The sequence below is a fragment of the Colletes gigas genome, unplaced genomic scaffold (genome assembly GCF_013123115.1).
Source record: "Colletes gigas isolate AHSC1104 unplaced genomic scaffold, ASM1312311v1 Colletes_gigas_Sc00008, whole genome shotgun sequence".
Taxonomy (NCBI): domain Eukaryota; kingdom Metazoa; phylum Arthropoda; class Insecta; order Hymenoptera; family Colletidae; genus Colletes; species Colletes gigas.
In genome coordinates, this window is record NW_025106637.1 from 5,833,201 (window position 1) to 5,856,461 (window position 23,261).

The 23,261-nt window shown below is 42.8% G+C and overlaps 2 protein-coding genes across 2 annotated transcripts; one reads left to right on the forward strand and one right to left on the reverse strand.

The window, feature by feature from the left end:
* Positions 1-5,969: 5,969 nt before the first annotated feature.
* Positions 5,970-8,934, forward strand: LOC122396994. Its single transcript, XM_043395794.1, has 6 exons — positions 5,970-6,032; positions 6,289-6,597; positions 6,678-6,770; positions 6,857-6,916; positions 6,990-7,086; positions 7,475-8,934. The coding sequence occupies exons 1-6, from the start codon at positions 5,970-5,972 to the stop codon at positions 8,932-8,934; spliced, it is 2,082 nt and encodes a 693-aa protein (XP_043251729.1).
* Positions 8,935-9,452: 518 nt separating this feature from the next.
* Positions 9,453-14,678, reverse strand: LOC122396995 (endothelin-converting enzyme homolog). Its single transcript, XM_043395795.1, has 17 exons — positions 14,414-14,678; positions 13,256-13,328; positions 13,098-13,195; positions 12,947-13,000; positions 12,787-12,844; positions 12,541-12,731; positions 12,213-12,450; positions 11,904-12,147; positions 11,463-11,739; positions 11,246-11,401; positions 10,919-11,154; positions 10,731-10,840; positions 10,590-10,648; positions 10,420-10,468; positions 10,147-10,333; positions 9,812-9,988; positions 9,453-9,626 (listed from the first exon to the last, which is right to left on the reverse strand). Exons 1-17 carry the CDS (start codon positions 14,676-14,678, stop codon positions 9,453-9,455), a joined length of 2,646 nt encoding a protein of 881 aa, XP_043251730.1.
* Positions 14,679-23,261: the final 8,583 nt, after the last annotated feature.

Consider the following 23,261-nt stretch of genomic DNA (forward strand, 5'->3'; position numbering starts at 1 on the left):
GAGTATAATTCGTCCCATCCGATTAAAGGGCAAGATAAGAGATTCTCTCGTTGGGCTTATAACGGGTTAAAAATGTTCTTTTCAGAGACAACGACAACGTGGTGTGTTCTCGCGCGAGTGCGTACGAACGAACTCGTAGCATGGAAAGAACCAGATGATCCAGATTAGTCCTCTTACTTTGGACGTTCTTTCAGTCTCTGAGCGGTAATCCTTTCACCGTTCTCTCCCCGGCCGTGAATCGTCTCAGCCGGATCGCGTTTCGGAATACCGATTACTCTCTCCATTTTTATAACAGGAAATCGTACCGCGAGACCGCGTACGAAACGTTACTTCCTGTCGCCGTTCCTTCGATCGCCGAGTATCTGAGAAGGAAGTACAGATAAAGCATTTCACGCATTGCTGTTTAACAATTCGCGCTCGCAAAAACATCTTGTGTAACAGAAACGTCTACAACCGATCTTTAAAATGTTCTCGTTAAAAGTGGCGAACGAACCATGAAAGATGACTGAATCACAGAATTTCATTTCAATTTTTATTGGTATCCGAGTTTATACCGTTGCTTCTACAATTTAATTACTGTAAAAGTAATCGCTAGAAGAAGCAAAGAAACGTCAGTAAAAATGATCTAGAATTCGATACGTTCCAGATTGCAAGACACCTATTACAAGATAGATATCTCAAGCGTCCTATTTGGTACCGGTATGTCAGTTTCTCTTCATGAGAAGCAGAGTAAAAACTTGACGGTCACGTGCAAACTTCAGTGAAGACGACGTGTCGAGGCAAGCATCGAAATAGGAAAAAGAAACTTCGAACATCTCCGACAAAATGAAATCTTCCCCCGTAACTTGGAAACATCTAAACTCACGTTTGCCTATCGCCATGAGAGCGACTCTGCTGGACATTTTCTCTCATTTTGAGGCGATCGATTCCTGAGAGGATCCTCGATCCTCCGACAGCCTGGGTGTGCCAGTTTATCCGATCACGGAGCAAAAATGTCGGATTTAATCGGTATCGGTCCTCTCGTAAGGGCGGCAAAAACCGGTTCAGTAAGTCACAAAAGCAAAAGTAATACTATTATTTGTCCAGCCTTCTTTCTCCTCTCACTTTCGATGAAAGCTAGCAATACCGCGCCAAAACGTACACCAATTGATCTCTCGTGCGGAACGAGATCAAAATTCGCAGCTGCTTCCTTTGGAACGAATCTGACTTAGATCGTGCCACTGCAAAACGAATGCAGTCATTTCTCTAGGCCATTTAAATAAATATACACGTATTTGTCTAAAGTAAAGTCGGCGAAGAGTTTCCTTCTGATGTCGGAATACTTCCGCGGTTTTGACCGTGACAAAAACTCATAGACACATACGATGAACTCCGCTTGTTCTTATTTTGTTAGTTTCGTTTTCGCGGGAGAAAGGCAGAAAGCAACAAAAGATACAAATCGAAAACGACACATCGAAAGAGTGGGCTGTGAGAGGGAAGGTCCACGAGTTTAACAAACCTGAAAGCGATAACGGTATCTGTATCTAATCACATAGAATGCCATCAAGAAACACAATATAACTTTCGTTCGGCCGTTCTTCCGACCTTTTTCAGTAACACGACTGCTCTTAATAATTTCAGACGTGTCCGTCGTGAGCAAATACGTTCCTCGCGAAAGAGACAAGCCGTCTTCACGGTTGAGCTGTCAAGAAAGCAGCGTAGGCGTAATTAAACTTTTACAAATAGGAAAAAAGCTGATTCCCGAAGCATGAACGGATAGATTCTACAAGATCGAGAACTTTAAGGTCCTGGAGTCAAACCAGACGAACCACTTAACATTGAAAGTGTGATAAATTTAATATTAAAGCTCAGGTACTCGCGATAAAAATGTTTGGTGAAACTTCGTACAGATAGGCGAGTATACGCGATAACAAAATCCAGAAGTAGTTTGAAAGAATTAATAATATGTATAACTTTCGAAAGCAAATTGAATTCAAATTAAATGAATCGACTTCAGTTTCTCGATCTGCCGAAAGATACGTAGAAAATAACGCTTGCGGCGAGTGTCGCGGATCGTCTGGGTGAAATGCGTACCAATTTATGCAGAACATAACGAAGATAATTAAGCCACGAACGGGAGCCTTTTCCTTCCGCGTAGCAAATCTTGCATCTTATGCCAGCGAATGGATAACTATGATATCCACTCGTTTAATGATATTTTTGCTAATGACGTGGGTGCAGTCGCGTTTGTCTGCAATTTATGATACGTTCACTCTCACCGCAACTTGCCTCGCCGCGATCTTGATTTCTGTCATTAACGATAAACGCGCTGTACTCTGAATCCTTTCAACAAACTTGCAAAATACTCGACAATGTTAACTGTGATCGTTGACATCAAAACTGAACCAATAAATCGGTTTCTCAACAATCAACTTGCCAGCTATTGTGCAACACCTATTTTGTACCAGAAAGTATTCTAAATAATTGTTATTGACTTTGTTTCAAAGTTTCGATAAGATCCAGAGTGCTGGTGATTCATGCACACCGAATCTTTGTTCGTGTGTCTTCCAATGTGGTAGAAATATCGCGATAAACTTAATTTTTTAAGTGGCTCTAGAAGAGAAAGTCAATTGGATGTTAACGGAGATCATTTTGAATACTTTCTAAAATAAAATAGGTATATATTTGTAATGAAATACGTGAATCTTACGAAGTTTATTTTCTGCTACGCAAACGTAATTTTTATTATACAATGTATCTAACGAGCTACGTTAATGGAACCATATCATTTCGTACAGAAGAATGTAATAAAGTAGTCGCCTACGGATTTTAGCTTTGAATGTTGATAACCCACTCTTGGCCAATGACACTTTTCTAGCAATAATCAGACTTATAGGTATCATGCTTCCTCTCCGATTATGTGTGAAGCAAAAGCGTCATTGCTCGATGGAAACCACGTGAAGGTGGTGGGTTCTCTTCCATCAGGACGGGGTCAGGAGAAAAAGGACAGATGGAGTCATTTTGAACAACAAGTTTTTAAATTGGGTCTAAAAAAAAGGCCATCTTGAGCAAGGAAAAAAGACAGAGGAATTCACTACGATCGATAGCTCCGAAAATAAACAAAGATCGCGAACTTTGGGATTACGTATTTCTTTTATAAATTCGACAACTTACACACTCTCTTTTAATTTCAATTTTGGTAAAATGACCGACTTCGAGCAGAGAAAGTAATCGATTTAGCATGCAGCGAGTCGTAGGTGCATAAATTATAGACGGATCTACATGGCCCCTACGTTCTGGCAACCTTTTACTCGCCTGTTCCAAGCAAAGTCTCCGCGCAGGCTGCAATTGCGACGTTCAGAACACACTGTTACTTTCACCCTCTTATTAACAGATAGAGCCACCATGCTGTTCAAAATTGTGAATTCGAATTTAGTTCTAATCGCAAAAGTTCTCCATACTGCATCGATATAACTTGATAAATTTAGAAAGATGAACAAAATTTATAATGTAAAAACATACGACTAATAGGAACGTGTTTTAAAATTATCTTAATTTTTTTCTCGAAACTGCATAGGAATTCGAGGGTATGTCTGTTCACCAAAACTGATTATAATTGACCCCTGCAACTGAAAATATTTTTTCCAGAACGTTTTGAAAATTTTTTTTTCGCCGAAAAATTGAGGTACATACGCGAATTTTTTTCTCGAAAATGGGTAGGATTTCAAGGGTGTGTTTATTCACCAAAAATGATTATAATGGACCCCTCCAACTGAAAATATTTTTTCTAGATCGATTTGGACAAATTTTTTTTCGCCGAAAAATTTAGGCACTTACCCCCTGTCGATTTTTCTTAGAAATTCGTTTTTGATTTTTAGTCATTTTCTTTGACGTCCTACAGAAAAATTGACTAACACTTTTTTGTACGTACTCATGAGCTTTACTTCAGAAAAAAGTTTCATTGAAATGTACTCATTATTGTAGGAGTTATGGCTGTTTGAAAATTGGACCATTTTTATGGGGTTTTTCTAACTTTATGGGGTCAAGTAACAACTTTTCCAATATTGTTAGAATTTCTGTATATTCTTTACCAAAATACGCGTCGTTTCTTTTTTTAAACATTAAAATCCTCCAATCCGTTCAGGATTCATGATGTTTTGAAGATACACATGACATTTCAGTAGATTATTCCTGGTCAGATATATTTTCGTTCATCACAAAATGTAGAAACAAGTCTGTCTAGACTCCAGATACGTCCATAATGCTAGACATTTCGATCGAGCATCTTCGCCAAGGTTACGAACCCACCTAATATCCATTCGAGAAATATCATTGGATTTTGAGCATTGTAATTCATCACTTTTAACTATGCTATCCATTACACTTAATTTTCTGTTGTTAAGAGAGATGTTAGGGAGAAGCTAGAAAAAAAAAACTCCAGTCATAATGAATAATCAAGGCATTTCGAAGCGTTAAAAATATTCAACGATTCCCCACAAAAAATGAACTGGCCAAAAAAAACACCTGGCAATTGAATTCCTGGATCGACAAAAAATAGAGACTAACAAGATCGACCTTACCTTAAGAATAATAATTCGACGATATTCGCTCGCTCGTGATACATATTTTGGGATATGATTTTATATTTATCTAAAATAAGACGAAATTGTATTATGGTTGCCTGTTTACGCGATTTCGCGTGCTGAGACCCACAGAGAATTTTAGGATGAAACAAACCAGCCGACGCAACGGGATCCGGGTTTTTATACGACGAGAAATAATGATCGAACGACCAAATTCTCTCACGAGCAATTTCGGCTGACAGTAAATGCACGTTGCAGAAATCTCGTTCTGCCACGAGCAGTCGTCACGGAAATCTTAACTGGCGGATGTACCTAGCATCGAAATAACAAATTCCTACTTAAAAAATGCTTCAACGCCCCGTTTTAGAAACGAGTTTTTATTGAAAAATACTCTTACACTTTCTGAGAAATGTCTTCGTTCGAGGATTTAGTAATGTAAAACGCCATTAAAATTAGTTCGAAAAAATTACGACACGACTCCCAGACGATCGACTATTTCTCGCAGGCCAAGGATAGGAGGTTTTCATTGATTTACAATTTAAATTCTCCGCGGAGATATTTATAGTTGTTAGCAGGTAGAACTGTAAAAATATGATACCCAAACTTATGTCTTCGTAGACTAGAAATGTGAATAACATTTTTGTAGAACTTTTGTAGAAACGAGTCTTCTCGACTGTTAAGTTTATTTGATTGTAAAGACATTTCCTCTTGAGTCTTTCTTATATTTGCTTATCGTTTGCTTGACACGAGACTGCCTAACACGGTCATTATTTATAACGTACGATCTGCATAAGTGGTGTAACCCGTATACTAAATAAATAAATAAATAAAAGACGGTGACGCAACGGTGGCTGTCACGAAATGAATCGATACGCGTGGCTGTTAGAGAAAGGAGATCGATCCGATGCACCCGTTCGAAGGCGCACAAATTACCCGTGCCCGGTGGCGACGGTCCATTAAACCTCACAGAAATTCGTTGTTCGTTATCCGAATCCTTTAAAAGCTTCCTGTCCTCTTAACGAGGCCCGATAATGGGCGTGTGCGCGTTCAAGGGACGTCGAAAAGGGAGAGTTCGAGAGAAAGAGGCGGCTGGGGATCTGCATAATCATCCGCGTTCCTACCGATCCCAACGAAGCGTCGAAAAAAACGCTGCAAACGCGAGAAGAAGAGAGACGAAGCTGTACCAATATCGTGAACGAACGAAGGAATTCTGTTTTCTTCGTCGTGTAACACACGGATGTCACGCAACACCAACACAACGGAGGGCTCGCTTTGGAAATATTTCGGAACATCGTCCGGGGAGAAGGCCTTTAAGAGGAGTCAAATCTAGTTCTACCAATGCCACAGGATTGCGAAATAAAATGGAGGGAGCATCGATCGGGTATAAAAGGTCGAAATATCATCGGGATGATGCTCAATTCCTTATCCAAACACCATACGGACACCATGAGGCTCCTGTTGATCGTTCTGGTAAGAGTCCTCCTTCATCGACTCCCTTGAAAAGTTAGTCCAAACAAGATAGCAACTCGTTCGAATATTCTTTTTATTTAAATTTATTTAGGAAATTACAGTTCACTACAGACGATCTTAATAATTACATCATTGTGTACCGTTAAATGTTCCTGCTTCTGATTCTAATGTATCGTGTGAATAGGCTGTTAGATCAACTTGAGACTTAAAACACATGCTCGCGTGTATGTCCAAAATAATTCGAAGCGTATTTCAGACCTGCCTGGCGGTTGCTTCGGCCAAACCCACGGAAAAGCAAAAGAGAGACATCCTACCAGGAGATCCTCGCTATGGAACCGAGCACGATCACCTCCACGGCCATGACAGCGTGGTAGAAACTACAAAATCTATCGGTGGGTATGCTTATAGTATTCCAGGCACCTCGTTTCAGTTACTTCAAGATAATTATGGACTCCTCGGCTATGAACCAGGTACTCCTTACAACAACGTGTACTTGTCGACGGTTCTCGATGCCAATCGATACTCCACGCCATTGTCAACTTACGGAATATCCGGCACTGTACAGGTAACCCTGATAAATCTTACGAATAGAAATGCACCTCGAAAGGCAAACGCGAAATTTTACGTCGACGAATCCCTGTACAGATCCCTCAACTATCCAAAACCGTTGTGAGACCAACCTTCTTGGAGACTAGGAAAACATTCTCGGGCGCGGCTATTCCAATTACATCCATAAAGGTAAACGCGTGTTTCATCTATTTTACGATCCCGTAATAAGAAAAAGAAAATGCTACTTTTCTTAACGCGCGTTGCTATAATCGCAGACGGTGAATGAATCGCCGCTAACAACCTCCTACGGAACTCCTGTGTTCGACCAGTCTAGAGTAAGTAAACTATTCTTATCTCGACAAATGCATACATCGACATTGAATAACTTTTTCGATCGTAACGTTTCAGGCCTCCTTCGGAACCGTCTCCGATCCTACGATCAAGACGATCAACGCCGAAATTCAAGGCCAGACGGTGCTGAACGAACAACCATCGCTCGTTCAAGGTAAAAATTTTGTCGAATTTTCCAACGAACAAAAAACCACGGAACGTCGAAATGGAAGACGCGATTGCGAAACGTTTGGGTTTCGAAACATTGTCAATACATTTAGGCGGTTAGCGAATTCGCGACAGCACGATGCATAGAAATGTATTCCGAAAATAATTTATGCGGCTAAAATCCTCGACGCCGCTTCCTCGAATGCAAATCGCGGTATTTTTAATGTCCTAATTTACAAGAATCCTGTCGTTTCGTGCCGTGGCTCTCTGATCGTAAAAATTAAGATCGAAGACTTTTCGAAGGACTGGCAAGGACAACTTTTTTACAGGTCTTAGGGAATTCGAAAAGTCTTCTATTTCTTTGATACAATTTGTGTAAACTTACTAATTTACAGGATATACTGGCTTCGCAAGTGGAGTGAATGTCCCTTCGGTTACCACCAGCGTAACGAAAAATCTCGTCGGCGGGACTGTGGTCGGCGAAAGGTTGCCTACCGTGTACAATACCGAAGGGCTCGTCAATGTGCCTGGTTATGAAATCCAATCGCAAAGGCCCTCCATCTACACCAACTATCAACCCGCCTACAACGCAGCTTTCCAAACCGGAGGAATTGGGTTGAAAACCGTGCAAGTTAACGTTCCAGCGCCGCTTCCTCTGACTTCCGTACAGGTCACGAAGAGCGTCCCGACTACCTATGCAATTCCAGTTGCCGTCGATCTCCAGAGAACGTACGTCCAGGTTCCGCAAACACTCACACAGATAGCCCAACGCGTGCAACCCGTGCAACCCCTGCAACCCGTGCAACCTCTGCAATCCGTGCAACCTGTGCAACCCGTACAAAACGTACAAAACGTACAAACCGTAAAAACCACGGCGTCCGAGCAGCCTATACGCACCATCCAGACCGTAAAAACGGTGAACGAGGTTCGTTATCCGTCCGTGAAACCCCAGCAGGTTCCTCAACATCCTGTCCAGACCGTGTCATCCGTCACCTCGGTGCCTCCGGTTACCACAGTACGCTCTGCGGAATTGCCACAGGTGAAAACATTGGAATCGGTGGCATCGCTTCCTGCCGTAGAATCAGTGCATAGCTATCCGTCTGTACAAACCTTGGAATCTGTAACACCAGCTGTCCAATCCGTGCAGAACTATCCGTTCGTGCAAACCTTGGAATCTGTAACGCCATTGCCTGCTGTCCAATCCGTGCACAGCTATCCGTCCGTACAAACCTTGGAGTCTGTGACGCCATTGCCTGCTGTCCAATCCGTGCACAGCTATCCGTCCGTACAGACACTGGAATCTGTAACGCCATTGCCTGCTGTCCACTCTGTGCAGACGTTACCTTCCCTGAAATCCGTGGGAACGATAACGTCCGTGCAACACCGTCAGCCTGTAGTCGACTTCGTATCGACGGCACAACCCGTTCATCCTGTGCAGTCCGTGGACGTCCTGACGCCTGTCCGTCATCCTGTGCAATCCGTGAACGTCCTGACGCATCCTGTGCAGTCTGTGCAGACTGTGACCAAAACTGTCCCGACGATTCAGAAGAACGTGAACGTTCAAGTGGAGAGAGGCCCGATAACCGATTTCTTCGAGAACTTCTCAGCTAACTTGCCCTCCTTGCCCTCCTTGCCTTCGTTACCTCAGTTACCCCAGTTACCCCAGTTACCTTCGTTGCCCCAATTTCCTTCGTCGACCGTTGCCCCGGTCGAATCGTCCACCCTACAGGCCGTCCATGTATCCAACGGCGTCGAAAAGGACTCCATCACGGTCGATAACCCATTTTTGCGCGGCGAGGTGTCTACTCATGAGTATGTCCAACCGACGGACGTCAACGGCGGATATATTTATTGAACGCGGCTTCTCGAGAAGTTATTCGTAATGTAAGTCGGAGGAGATTAGGTTAAACGAAGCGAACGTTACCAAGAGGAAGATGTAGAAGAATGTTGTCGCTACTGACTTATGAGATGATCTAATCTTAGTATATAGATATAGTTTCACAACCATGCTATTCCATGTCTAATTAAGTTTCTTAATTAGACTCCATTTCGTGCAGGTACAGACACAAAACGCAAACATGTAAACATTGTAAGTAAATAAATTTCTTTTATTACAAACATTGGATCGGCCTGTTATAATCAGATTCGAAATACTTCGATTTTACCGCCGTTTTATAGAATCGAAATGTCCCAAATCCCATTACTGCCCGTCAACTCTCGAACGTACTCGAACCGCAACGTTTCGATAACGAAGACTTGAAAACAATCATAAAAAACACTTGTTGCACGCGCGCAACCGTGCAATAGTCAGTAAAACTCGCATATTTCACACAATATTCTGAAAGAAGGAACAAAGTCTGATTAAAATCGTCGTTACCACACACGACATTTCTCAGCAGGATTCATGTTCGATCCCGCGGGACACTTCCAAGCCTTGCTGAATTCCTTGGAGTTCCTCAACACCCCGTGAAGTCTCACGTGTCCGGGGCAATGGGTGTCTTCCAATATCCATTTCAAAGATATTGGTGTGTATGCCTCGCACCACAACTACAGTCAATTAAAACGTCAATCTATTATTCCGTTGAGGACCCTTTCACGACATTTGCATCATCAATATTCATAGTGGATTACTTAATTTATTATGAATTTCATTTTCGTCCAAAGGATAGAGAACGTTTTTGTTGACAAATGACAAAACCGCATTAACGATACATAAGATCAGGTAATCTTACGTGCGCGAAACTGAGGAAAACGAGCTGCTCGTGAGTGAGATGAGTGAATCCCGGAAGCAGAAGCTCCTGACCGTGCCTAGCCTTCCATCTCTCGTAAGCAACGACAGCCTCTCTAAGGCCACCATTGTCGGCTATATTCTCCCCCAATGTTCGTTCCCCGTCGATGTAATCGTCTACCTACTCGAACAGGCTCGCGGTTAATCTGTCGTCATCTTGTGAACAGACACAACTATCGTTCGAAACCCCGATAGTGACGAAGATGTACCACCTCGTTTCGAAACAAATTTCAAAACAAGAACCAAACGAATTACTGTACTTCGAAATAGCTCACTTACCTCTTTTTCGTAGTAGCTGCTATAGTGTTTGATGAAGCACTCGGTCTTCTCGGTATACTCGAAAATGGTTTCATTGGTCCACCATTGCCTCACGTTTCCGTTACTGTCGAAGTGTCTGCCATTGTTGTCGAAACCGTGTGTCAGTTCGTGGCCGAGCACCGTACCTAAAGCGCCATAATTCAAAGCCCTGAAATCAGAGAAGTCCTAGAACCACGAGTCTGGTTTTCATATTCGAAACGATGTAACGATCGATGCAATTGATTCTGATCTTACTCGATACCCAATTCGTAAAATGGAAATTGAAGAATTCCAGCTGGTATAGCTGCATGTGTGTTTAAAGAAATGAAAGAAACGATTAAGCCTATTCGTGACCATATTTAATATTCTAATTAAAATCAGGATTATTCTATACAATTTATTGTTAATATCGAATCGCCACGTACTTATGTGATTGAACTCGTAGGTGTGATACGCGTTGACGTCTGTTGGATCGGTCGCCCAACTGAAAAAAAAAAACGAACGAAAACTCGGAAAATGTTGCACATTCGTTGTATCCTATGTTAGTATTTAAAATAGCAACGCACTGCAAAGCATTGTCATAATTGACGCGATGAATGCATTCCAATTTGGACACTGACATCAGACGGACAATTTGAATCATGTTGTTCAGGTATTCCGCCTCCATGAGGTCTATCTGAAAGTACGCACATTTCCAAAATCGATTAACGGTCGTATATTCAGAGAATTGGTAAAACGATGATGAGTTTCTTACGCCTTCGTAATAATAATTAAGGACATCTTCATCGAACAGCCACTTAGGAAAGCCAATCTGCGACTCCATCTTTCTGTTTTTCTCCAGTGTCGCCGTTTTTGTTTGCTTGTCCATCCAGTCGGTGTGCGAAACCAGCGAGGCGAAAGCTTCTTTTACGTCGTTCAGCATCTCAAACACTTTTTTACCTTTATCTTCGTGGAAGGACGGGTCCACGAACAACCACGAAACCGCCATTCCTAAATTATTGCAGCGTCCATAAAATTTCGCAACAAATTCCAACAATACCGGTATTCTTTCAACCGATATAACCTTGATCTTTAAACTAACCCATTAACTCGTTCACGGTGGACGCGCAACGTAAAGACTTGGATTCGCCTAGCTCGACGTACGTCACTTTGTTGACATGATCGAGCCAGATTTTTCTTAAACTATCGGACACATGCGGTACGACGATGTCGACCACGACCCACCAAATATAAGTCTCTGAAACGAACCAACATTTTTTTCTCGAGTTCCCTGCTTTCTTGCAATAACTGAAATTTACCTAACTCTTCCTCCTCGAACGTGGACAACGCAAGAGCAACATCCTTTAGGTATTCCAAATCGCCTATCAGTATTTTATCCCTGCCGCTCAAGTCCAAAGACTCGACATCTTTGTAAATCGTCTCGATGAACGGCCGCCATAACGGTTTAGGAGTTAGAGACGAATTTGCTTCTATTACATATTCGTCGGTCAACTTTTGAAGATCGTCCACTGAGATGCAGGTTATATCCGCTAAATCCTCGTCCCATATGCTTTCATTGCTTTCGAACCGCGATAACTATAGAAACATAACCTCCTAACTAAAAAATATGACTAACTCTACTCCGTAAACTCTACTTTGTCTCGCAAATATTGGACATATCCTAGATTTCTCGAATCGATAGTAAACCTACTAGAGGATCCTCCTGTAAAGAAATAAATAAATAACCGAGAAGTACTTACATAGTAAAAAATGCTGGTCAGTTCATAGAGCGACTCGACGACTTCCTTCAACTCATTTTCGTCGGCGAACGAGGAATTATCCTTTAAGGTACAAGAATCGAGAGTTCCGTTGTTGACAACCTGCTTAATGATATCAGTCATGTACGCCACTTCTGCTCCCTTCAGCTTGGACGAACTCTCGTCTTCCTCCAACTTCCGGAAACGCGATCTGACCGAGTGCAGTCGTTTCTCCAGTTCATTGTCGCTGTGTACGATTAAACGCTGATTAGCGTCAGGTACATTTTGAGCCAGTTATCTATGAGATCGTACTTCGGCAATGGGCTACTCGTGACCGGCGTGTGTAACATCATGACGTTGGTACTAGTATTCCGGGGATCGGGAAGAACGTCAAAGCTGAAGAAAACATCCCTTCCCAGTACTTTCTTCACCCTGGCCATCTGCTCGATGTAACCACTCGTCTTCTTCGTAAATGCCGGAGGAACCGGAGGTAAATTGAGCTCTTCCAATATCTCGAACAGCGGCGTCAGGCCCAGTTCGTTCACCGCATCTGAAGAAACGAAACTTGAAATTAGAAGCGGGAGTGTTCGGACGATTTCAATCGCTCGTTCGCCAAATCTTCAAGAAAATACCAACGTACGCACGTCCATACAGCTGTTGTACAGTATTTTAGCCTGCTTCACCGACCATGGAGCATTGTTATCGGTGATGTTCTCTCGAAGAAGTTCCCGAATCTTCCTCAACATTCGTTCTCTATGCTCCTCGAACCACGAATTCGATAGGCTGTTGTCGGGCATAGGGTGTTCGTTCGACCATTTTCCGCACGCGTACCTAAGTGATATAGTTCTATAGTATAGTATAGTAATATAGACACGCATATACTTACTTATAAAAATCGTCGCAAGGATCTACAGACGTGTCCATGGATTCTTTGAAACTAGCCGCTAGACAAACAGAAGTTTTGTTAAAGACTGCTTTCATTGATTGTCTTAATAGTACGTGGGTATACTTTTCTTAATAAAAATCATTGCTAATCATTTACTCACCTATGCGAACACAGTTCTCAGTCTCGCATAGCTTTGCCTGACTGTACATAAAGTCTATAAAACAAGACAAATGTAAGACATTTTTATGCAAGCCAATTGATGCGAAAGTAACTTCATTAACCAGTGATAAATATGCAAAACTCATACATACATGAAACTGCAAGCACCGCCGTCATTATCAATAAGAAAATCATCAGGAAAATCAAGAAAATCATAACCAAATTCGGTACGTGTCTTCGTCTCTTCAGGCTACAAAGAATACAGGGTATAATTATGATGTCCGGACAGTGAACGTAATTTTTCACTTACTAAGCGTGTCTAGATCTTATTGGGACCAGATTCGTGTTGCTGGCGACCGTGTAAATCGACTGCGTCTCATCTTCTGAAAAAAAGAATAGGTCGTCAACGTGGAAACGAAACTATAAAACCAACGTCTGCAACGGAAGTAAGGTTAAGAACTCTTCGGTCAAAAACACGAAGACACTTGGTTGTAGCGTTAATCTTCGGATCACTAAGACTTTAAGAAAACAAATCGTCCACAATTTTAACCTACAAAATATTTCAAACGAAAGAAAACAAATCTTTCCCGCGATAATATTTGATCACGAAGTTGAAAGATGCGAGAGATCCAAACGACACACGAAAGTAAAGATTGAGCAATGGAGGGGGGACTGTTTAATACCGATCCATCTCGTCAGAGGACACTGAAACTCGTATACGCTTTTCTATATGAAACTTTCCACTCTATCTAATTCTCTTTAATTTAAGAGGGGTTTAAGTAAATAGTACCCTCTTTAAAGAATTGATTCTTAAATCAAATCGTGATATTTGTTATTATGCAGTGCATTAAATGTAACAAAAATAGTTGAGCTCTAGTCACAAATTTTTCATTGGTAGTGAATGCAGAAATAATAATTGTGCATGATCCGGTGAGAGCCTGCATCTTTTATCTATTAAAATATTTTTATCTAATGAAAGTAAACGTTCTGAAGACACTGATAAGGTAACAATTACCAAGTACTTCTCTGGAATGATACTCAAAGTCGGATATATTGGCCTGTGCTATGGTCAATAATTTATTGGATTTCCCTCCCGAGGTATCGATAGTTGATCCGAATAATGTTTTGAATCGGTAAGCATCTCGTTCTAATGATTTTGAATAATACTTACATGATATTATCACTAATGCCATTCTCAGTATTCTTTTCGGTTGATATGATATTTGTTTGGTCGATTTCCCTCATTATCTTTGTAATACGGAAGTCTTCAATACGGAGGAAAACAAGACAACGGGGAAAGAAGAAATATCGATTATCGATTCTCAGGGAAAAGAATCGAAAATGTGTCGGTAGAAAGTCGATTAAAAAAATCGATTTTTTGACCGAACGTATCGATTTTTACAAGAATCAAATCGAAATCGAATGTGTCAATCAGGAAGCGGCAATTATAAAATATAAATATACTCACTGCGCTCCTTCATGCTGAATGGCCCACTGACCGGATCGAACTGACGACACTGAACAACCTCGAGGGACAACGGGCTATCCATACGTTCACATTTTCCTGGTCTGCCAGTGGTTCTCGTCACGACATCGTACAGTTCATCAATTTTCACCTGTGCCGTCGTTACGTTCACCCCAACCAGGTGCCTCGCCCCGTTCAAACAGCTGGTCACTTCTCTGTCAGCTATACCTTCGTAAAGTTTTAACACGTTCGTCGAGGATGACGCCATGTTGCGGCTTTATTTCCTTAAACATTCGTCCATCTCACTCGTTAGCGTTTCTGTAGTTTATTTCGCGTTCCGTTTGCTGATAGAATTTCCCAACCGAGCGTATCAATGGTGGTTTCGGTCGTATTGGCGTTGTCGCGTTGAACAGTCGCGCCATTTCCGTCTAATTGTTTTCCAGAAGTTCCTTGTTTTACCGGAAACTAAGGAAAACAAGAATCCGTCGACTTTGCATTCTATTTCTTAAGTCTGAAAATTGACTGAAATTAAATTAATGGCATCAGATGCGTAGAGAAGAAAAAGTTTTCGTAGTTTTTTATTTCGCGACAGTTCGTGCACTATAATTGCGATGTATAGAAGAAACTTTCTTTTAGGGGATTAAGAACGACCGTGAAAATTGTTGAAGACAGCCTAGCGAATCGACCTTCGCGGTAATCGACGATTTAATCATTAAAACATCCACTTCCTGGAAAGGGGCATGATCGATAGCATTATCGTTCATGGTTTGAAGAGTAGAGACTCTTTCCTAGTTACGAAAGAAACTCTGTAAAACGATCGTCTGTCTGGAATATAGTGTTCAGATCGTGACTAAGAACATAATCAAAGAAGTTAAGTAAAATTGAATTATAAATGTTTGGCTGAAACAGCAACGTTAGAAAATCCCATTTGCATAAACAATGTTTCGTCGATGTTATTTGCATGACTAAACAGCGTTCGCGCTATTTCGAATTATTCTTTGATGAAAACAATGGAATGTGGTTCCGTTCGAATACCCACGATATGTAATAATTAAGCTGTACACATTGGTTACGTAACAATTTCTAACGTCTGCGTTATAAACATTGTAATACTCGGAGAAAGTAGAGCCTAATGCGAGAGCACATGTGCCCGTCGTTAGTTCGCGTAATCGCCAAAGTACTGCATTAGTTATTCGACAAATTGTTGTTCGTGTTTCCGGACGTGGAATCGATTATCGATGCTGTTTCGTTGAGGGGAATAATCGGGCTACCGAGTAGACAAATAAGGTCAGCTTTGCAATTTATATTCGAATTTTGCATTCTAATTCGATAGGACGTTAAACCCTCGTACGGACAGTCACACGCCTCTATTAAAAACAAATTAAGCTTTCGATGAACAATGAAAAGTTCCGCGACGTTCCAACGATCGATACTGTTGTAGAAATAACATAATCGTATCGTGCAAAAGTGGGTGACATTGTGCCATCGCATGTCGGAATCGAACTCATGGAGTTCGACTTTGTTGAACTTAACGGAAACGCGCTAAATTATATTAGGTTCCGCGGATCAATCGAACGTCCCATCGTTATAGATCTTCGATCGTGTAAGTGATTGATCGTACTAAAATTTAGTTGCCGCGCTCCGACACGCTCGTTTTCAATTCAGAACGCATCTACTTTAGAATTAGCCGCGGGTAGCGAATTTGCACTTCGCTTTCCATTTTTCCGCCGCGTTCGTAGATGATTGGCAAAGAAATCGGCGGCCGTGCACCGCGGGAAAAAGTTTGCACCGAATAGTAACGACGCGGCCGGAGGGAATCGCCTAAGGCGAATTCTCTGCATTCTCCCCTCTCGATTTTATACACGTCTCGTTCGTTCGAACGACACCCGACACACCCGTTAATTATAATTAACATTTCAAAAGAATGGATGCTCGTTTCCTAGCGAAATTTAGGTAATATTCGTTTCTTTCATTATTTCTGTGTATCCAATTATTACGTAATGCTCGTTGAAAAGAACGTAATTGGACGCGCGGGAAACCCTTTCATGTTATTGAAAGCGGTTTGTACGGAGCCGTGCTCTCTCCAGCGTGTAAAATGGCCCGCGAATAACTTCGAACGTAATTTATTATGCGAGATTACGAGTGTCAGATCGATTATGCAACTGGATAAAATGCAGAATAGAACGCGACGATGGATGGAACGGTTGTAATCGACGTACACGGAAGACGAGCCGTATCGCCTCGATCGCCACGCGATTCGACCATTTTCCGGTTCGTTTGTGCGGAAATACGCTGCTCGAGGTAACTGTAGCAGAATTTCGTACGCGCATGTGCGATACGCGCGAATTGAATCCAGATTCTCTGCGTCCCGATCGAAGGATCGACGCGCATCGATCGAGAACTACGAAAGTTTGAATGTTGTACGCGTTCCGCGGCGCAGAACCCGCGAGATCCTTCGGTGAATTTCATTAAGTCCGAAGTGACTCATTTCGAGTTTCTACAATCGTTCTCTTCGTTCTTTTTTCTTTCGCGATAGTCTCGTCACACTCTGTGCCAAACCGATTTACGATTCATAACGCTTTCTCGTTGTGCAATTCTTACAGCGTCGCCTCTCGAACGGTTTTTCCTTTTATTTTTAAATAACTGCGATCGTAACGACGGTTGTAAAATGGAAACGTTGCTGCCGACGTCCTATTCGCGATCACTTTCGACCGATACCGGATAAAAAAGGAACCTAACCCAGACTCAAACGATACTTTGCAGACCTAACGTCACATTGCTAAATATGGATTAAAAATATAGTCACAGAGTTAAATAGCAGAGCAGGGCAGATTTTATTCGCGGATAACGAGCACAACTTTTCGATCGATTCGTAAACTAACTTCCATGTTTCATTTATAAATAAGATTCTATTAATGAATTTTTTATACGAATATTCAAAGTCGCGGGCAAAAGCTAGCTTACGAATGAATTGTCCGGGCGTAAAATTTGCCCGACTCTGTTCAGTAGCCTCTACCATTGTCCGAGAGGCTGAAAAGTAAACGGCCACTGTCTTCCCGAGAGTCTCGTTTCGAGTTTTTCACAACCGATTGGAAAACGTTGCGACACTTTAAATGGCGGTTGTTGCATGCGAGAACTCCGAACCCTGACGTTTCGAAATTCTATCGAGATCGTCGACTATCGTCGGAAACGAAACGATACGCCGTGTATTTTTTTCTCCCAGCACGCTGAACTGCGAAAACAATGACGGCGGGTTGAACGTTTCTGTTTGCACGATCGGTTACCCTGGATACATCGGATTGATTTCTATCGTGCAAACGCTATCGCGTCGCACACGCTCTCGAGAATTATTAAAAACGCGTGTCAATTCAAATTGATAACGATAACGTAAACAGAAGACAAAACAGTCGTTTTGGTCGAAACATTAACTGTATCGTTACTCTAATCGCAAATATGATAATTATGTGCCGTAATCGTTGCTTCTATTACTTCGAGGAAGTATTTCCGTCGCATTATAGAGACTCTTTACAGGAAACGCGTGTTCGAACGAATGCTCGTCCGCCGGGAGAAATCGCAGGAAAGAGTATAAACGAAATGACCACACCGCTGGTATTTATCACAAGACATAAAAATTAACTTTTATTAGAAAATAAATAAAAGTGTTGTTGCAGAAATATGATTGGGGGAGGAGAGTGGGGGTGGTAGGCGGAAAGAAGAGAAGAGAATATACAACGAAGGCTCCGATGTCGTGATGTCTTCTTCAATATCACATGCCGCACGAGAATTTCGACGCGATAATACAGGGGGTAAGGGGGAGGGGTTGGTGAGACTGTAAAGAAGTCGCTGCGCTCGTGTTGAATGTGTACCGTGTGTGTGTTTGCGTGTCGTATGTATAACTGCTCTAAAGAAAGACAAAAATAAAAAAATTGGAGAAGTAGACTTTTGTTTAAAGGTTGGCTGCCTGGTCTGAGGGTCTGAGGGTGGTCCAAAGCGTTCGCCGATCCTGAGTGGGCCGATTTTCGCGACTCCGCGGTACATCGTGCCTTTCGTCCGCGCGGTTCTAATTTCAGCTGGATAATACTGATCTGGACAATAGACCCGGCTCTCCTAGTCCCGAACGGATAACGCGGATCCGTTCGTTCGCTGGTGCGAGCTCCTGGCATCCCCCGAGGACGAAGGACCCGTGCCCCTCGTTGCCCCGATTCCTGTCGACGCGGTTTGCTTCGAGTGTATATCGTCTCGGGCCTCTTTCCCGCCAAGAGAATTTCGATGATTGGCCGTGGTTATCGTTGTACATCGCAAGGCGTCGCTACGTCAAGCACCTCAGGACGCGGCTCGTCCAGGATGGATCACCCTGGACCAGCGGGTTCAGTTGGTGCCGTTCCGAACCTTAATCCCAGGGATGATGGACGACGGGCTGGTGGACAGCCTTGACGACCTTCACGGGCTCCACGTACGTCTCGACACCGATCAGATGAGGCTTCACGATGCCAGCCGGGTGGTAAGGTATTCTAGTGGACTGGGCGTGCACCTTGATGTTCAGCGGCTGGGGATGAAGTGGCGGAATTGGCGGTTGCTGGGGGATCTGGATCGCGTGTATCACTTGCGGTGCATGTACCTGGAGGAACAGTTTTACGAGCGTTAATCTTCGTCCTGACGATAATCCGGATGATGAAGCGGCCTCTTCGACCGTCTACTCGCTTATTCTTAGAGGAGGATAAACTATCGACCGAGAGCAAAGGGTTAGGAAAACGTAACGCGATTAGAACGAGAACGACTGCCGATGATTTCGTTAGAAGGCTCACAGGTAGCTTGGTTCTGGCGAGAAATTCGATTAGACGATGATCGAGCGATTCGATTCCGTCTACCGACTGGGAAAGTCATGTTACGTGACTCGTAAATGACGCTCGGCATCAGACGGACCGTTAATCATGGGAAATGAGAAGTTATCGATGATGCGGTAGTCGTTACGAGGAAATCACCGGTCGGGGCTCGTAAATTACAGCGATGGTAGGAAACGATTTAGACGACCGGCTGAGAGGAACACGGAACAGAAGTCGCCAGAGCAGGGATTCTAACCGTAGCCTGGTTATCCAACCCAAAAGGGTTCGCGTTAGGGTTAGAATCCCTGGTTGCCAGTGAATCGTCGATTACTTTATCCTAAAATTATGAAACCTTATCGTCGAACGATAGTAGAGAATCCGACCGTTCTTTCCTTTGCTTCCTTTACCTGACGAGGCATTACCATTATCGATCTCGGATCATCTTTGTCGTTACCTGTGGCACCGCGACCTTCACGTACGAAGGCGCTGGAGCGACCTTCACGTACGTAGGCGCTGGAGCAACCTTCACGTACGAAGGTGCTGGAGCGACCTTGACGTACGTAGGCTGGGGTGCTACCCAGGGTTCAGGTGCTGGTGCTGGCCACGGTTGAGAGACCTAAGTGTTTCAAAATCACGAGTTCGTTTCAGTAAAACTGTCTCCGGGAACAGAGCGAACAGCTTGGTTACGGTTGGTTATTGTCGGGGAACAGTCGCGAGGAGATTTTTATTCCGAATAACTTGCGTTTCGAACTACTTCAGTTTAAGTCAAAGCATTATAGGTTCTGTATAGAGCCAATGCACTTTAACTTGAACCGATACAGTTCGAATTTTAGTCTCTTCGTAACAGATATTCGGAGTGAAAGTTCTTCGTATTAGTTTCGACCGAAACTTTTATATAACGGTTTGAAACAATTATTTTCAGAACCTTCTCAAGCCTTGGTTATTTTCCCCCGAGTGTGTCCAGTTACTCGGTTGTCGAAGAACGATGCGAAACGCATCGAGTAGACGATGACAGACAAGATGTCCAGAGGATTAAACGATGAACGAGAAGGTAGAAGAGACGCGAAAGTGGCTGAATCCTTCGCAGCCCAAGCTTTGTCGAAAGAAACTCGGGCGTCCAGGAGTTGCACGATGACGAAATTAATGAGGTATTAATTGAAGATTGGGCGAACGTTGCCAGAACGGTACATGATATAATTTCGGTTTTGCCAAGGCAAAGAACAGCGAGAAGCTTGTCAAAGTTAACGAGCACCGTTTTCATAATTACGACTCAACTATTACTGTTTTGACAACGTTTCTTTGATGGTAGACTTTCGAACACAGCGTCGATAAGAGTTACTCTTGTTATTTCATTAAAATTAAAATGTACCTTTCGGGAAATCCTTCCACGAAAAGTCGTGTTAAGGTTTTAATGTTTGAAGACAGTACGCAGTCCTGCGTTCCGCTGAATAGTAGAAAATTATTAGAAAATTATTATGCAACATGCAACGGTAATTTCTAAATGTTATATAATGAAATGCTACGCGAGGTTCGCTGTATTTATTATCGTCGAGGCTCGAATTTCAAGAAAATTGTAATTTTCGCTTACCGGTGCGGCCCATGGGATTCCGGGGAAGGCACTGGCGACGGCCATGACGGCGAACAGAACAATCTACAATTACAAAAACAACAAATGTAACGTGACAGTAATTAAAATACTACTCCTTACGATCCACGGTATCTTTTCCAAAACTTATTTACAACGAAAGGGAATCAATGATTGAAAACAGATCAGAAATTTTGACAAATACAGTAGAGCTCTTTCGCAAGAAATTGTTAAAAAACACTCACAAAAATGACGGACAATGAAATTTTACTAAGGAACAAAATCGTTCGGAAAAATAGCAATGTCTTACGACTGAAAATTATTTTCAAGATATTCTATCAGGGATAGAAGGAAACCAAAGACTAAGACGGAGTCCTGGGCCTTGTAACGGGGCCCGGGCGATGGCGGACAATGAAAGAGTCGCTGGTAGCAGGTTGAAACTTACGACGAACTTCATTGTGGGCGATTTTTCTTGTGCGGTACACGGGAAAACACTACGTATCTAAGGGGCGACGCAGTATGCTTTTATAGCGGTGCCCTGCCCAAGCCCAGGGAACCAAGATGAGGCGGGGGTATAACGATTGCATTGCATACGGACCCCTTTCACCAATGGCGATCGACCCTTTCGGACCCCTTATTCGGCGCTCTGCTGACCGAGGAATCATTCCACTTCCGGCAGCCACAAGGACACCAAAAGAAAACCCGAAATCCTGACCCCCATGGCCTGTGATAAGCTTTCGGACAAGACCCAGGTCGCCAATGATTGACCTCGTTTTCCGTTCCAACGACATTGCAGTCGCATTCGTCGAACGAGAAAAAACCGAGAGATTGGAGCACGCGGGAAATTCATCAAGGATCAGGTACTATGCCTTTCGCTTAAATAATTAGTCATCTGATCCTGCCTTTTTGTCCGTAAAATTTTGAAAAATCATGCTCTGCGAAATTTCTAACGTTTTTATTTTTAACGAGTCGGATAAATCTTATCTCATGCAAATATAGCGTTACGGGCTTAAAAATTAATTACCACGTGATCAATTACAGAACATTATACCGTGTGTTTCTATCGAGAATAACTGTTGCATAAGTCGTGCGAAAAAATTGATCGGTCTTCCTGTTTGGTTTTAACGCACGCACGGTGAAGGGGATATTCATGAAAGAAGAAATATTTATCTACAATTATTTTGCAACCGTTTCGAAAAGTAGACTAACGATGAAAAAGCGTATGTAAACGCGTGTAATAATCGCGACACGTTCGTTCTATCGGTTCGAAGACTCCGGGGACGACGTATCGGTGCCAAAAATTTCTAGAAAGTTTTCCACATTTGGCACCGTTAAATTAAATACAGACAAAGCTGTTTCGTTATCCGTCGAATTGCAATCCCGCGTCAATCATCTCGAAACAGCTGAATACCAATAGAGAATATTACACAACGGAAAATGAAGCACCACTTCCGGTTGGATTGGCGTAACCGCGGAATCGCAACGATTTTTCGTCGGTAATTTTGTGAAATTTCCCGCTGAAATTTTTCCTTCTCGCCGCATATTAATTTTCCCGCTCTCCTTTGCCTCGTCGTGCCCCGTTACCGCCCGACAATACTAATTTATTATCGATATGGCGTCGGGAACATGGCGCCTGCGTTCGTGCATTTCGCCCGGGACCGTTTCGCTCGGTCGTGCGATTACGCAATTTTGGTTAAAAGCAAGTTCGTCGCGGCAAGAAATCGTTACAACTGAAACAACGCTACGGATGACAAAAACTCCGAGGCGCGTTACCGTTTTATTGTTCCCCATGTACGGCGGGCATTGTACCGACGTGAAATTAAAACGTGCCACCTTTTTCTAGGCAAAGCAACACGTTGAATGCAATTTGAAAAACGAAAAAGAGAATCGTATCGTTCCGGGATGACGTGGGTGAGAAATTGACCGTTGTTCTTCGTAATCGCTCGCTGTTAATGCACCGCGCGAAAATGAGAAACGCTAATGATGGTGTTAAATATTCTCAGGATATTATCGTTAGACGATATTAATTGATACATGTATAACTGGTACGCTATCGCCGTGGAAAAGGAAGGTCAGATACATTCGCGAATCTGAGAATAAAACGTCGGTAATATTCGATTTCATAATTCCGAACGTACAGCCACATGACTACAATGGGAATGAAGAGGTTAATGGCGGCGAGGGAAGAAAGCGAGCGGTTCTCGTTGCGAGGCAAAATTCTTTGTACTAGATTTTTATTTAAGGAACATTATGCAATCCGCGAGGGAAAAAGGTGTGTTTCCGTGAGACCAAGCGACACGGGTAAAATTCAGTATCAATTTTCGTCTCTCCCACCCTATTTAGCCCAATTATCCCTCGCGTCGCTAATAGGCTGGCTTTTACGACTCGCCAATTTCGTAAGCGCTGTAAACGATAGAACGCTGTAACCTAACGAGCCAATGCG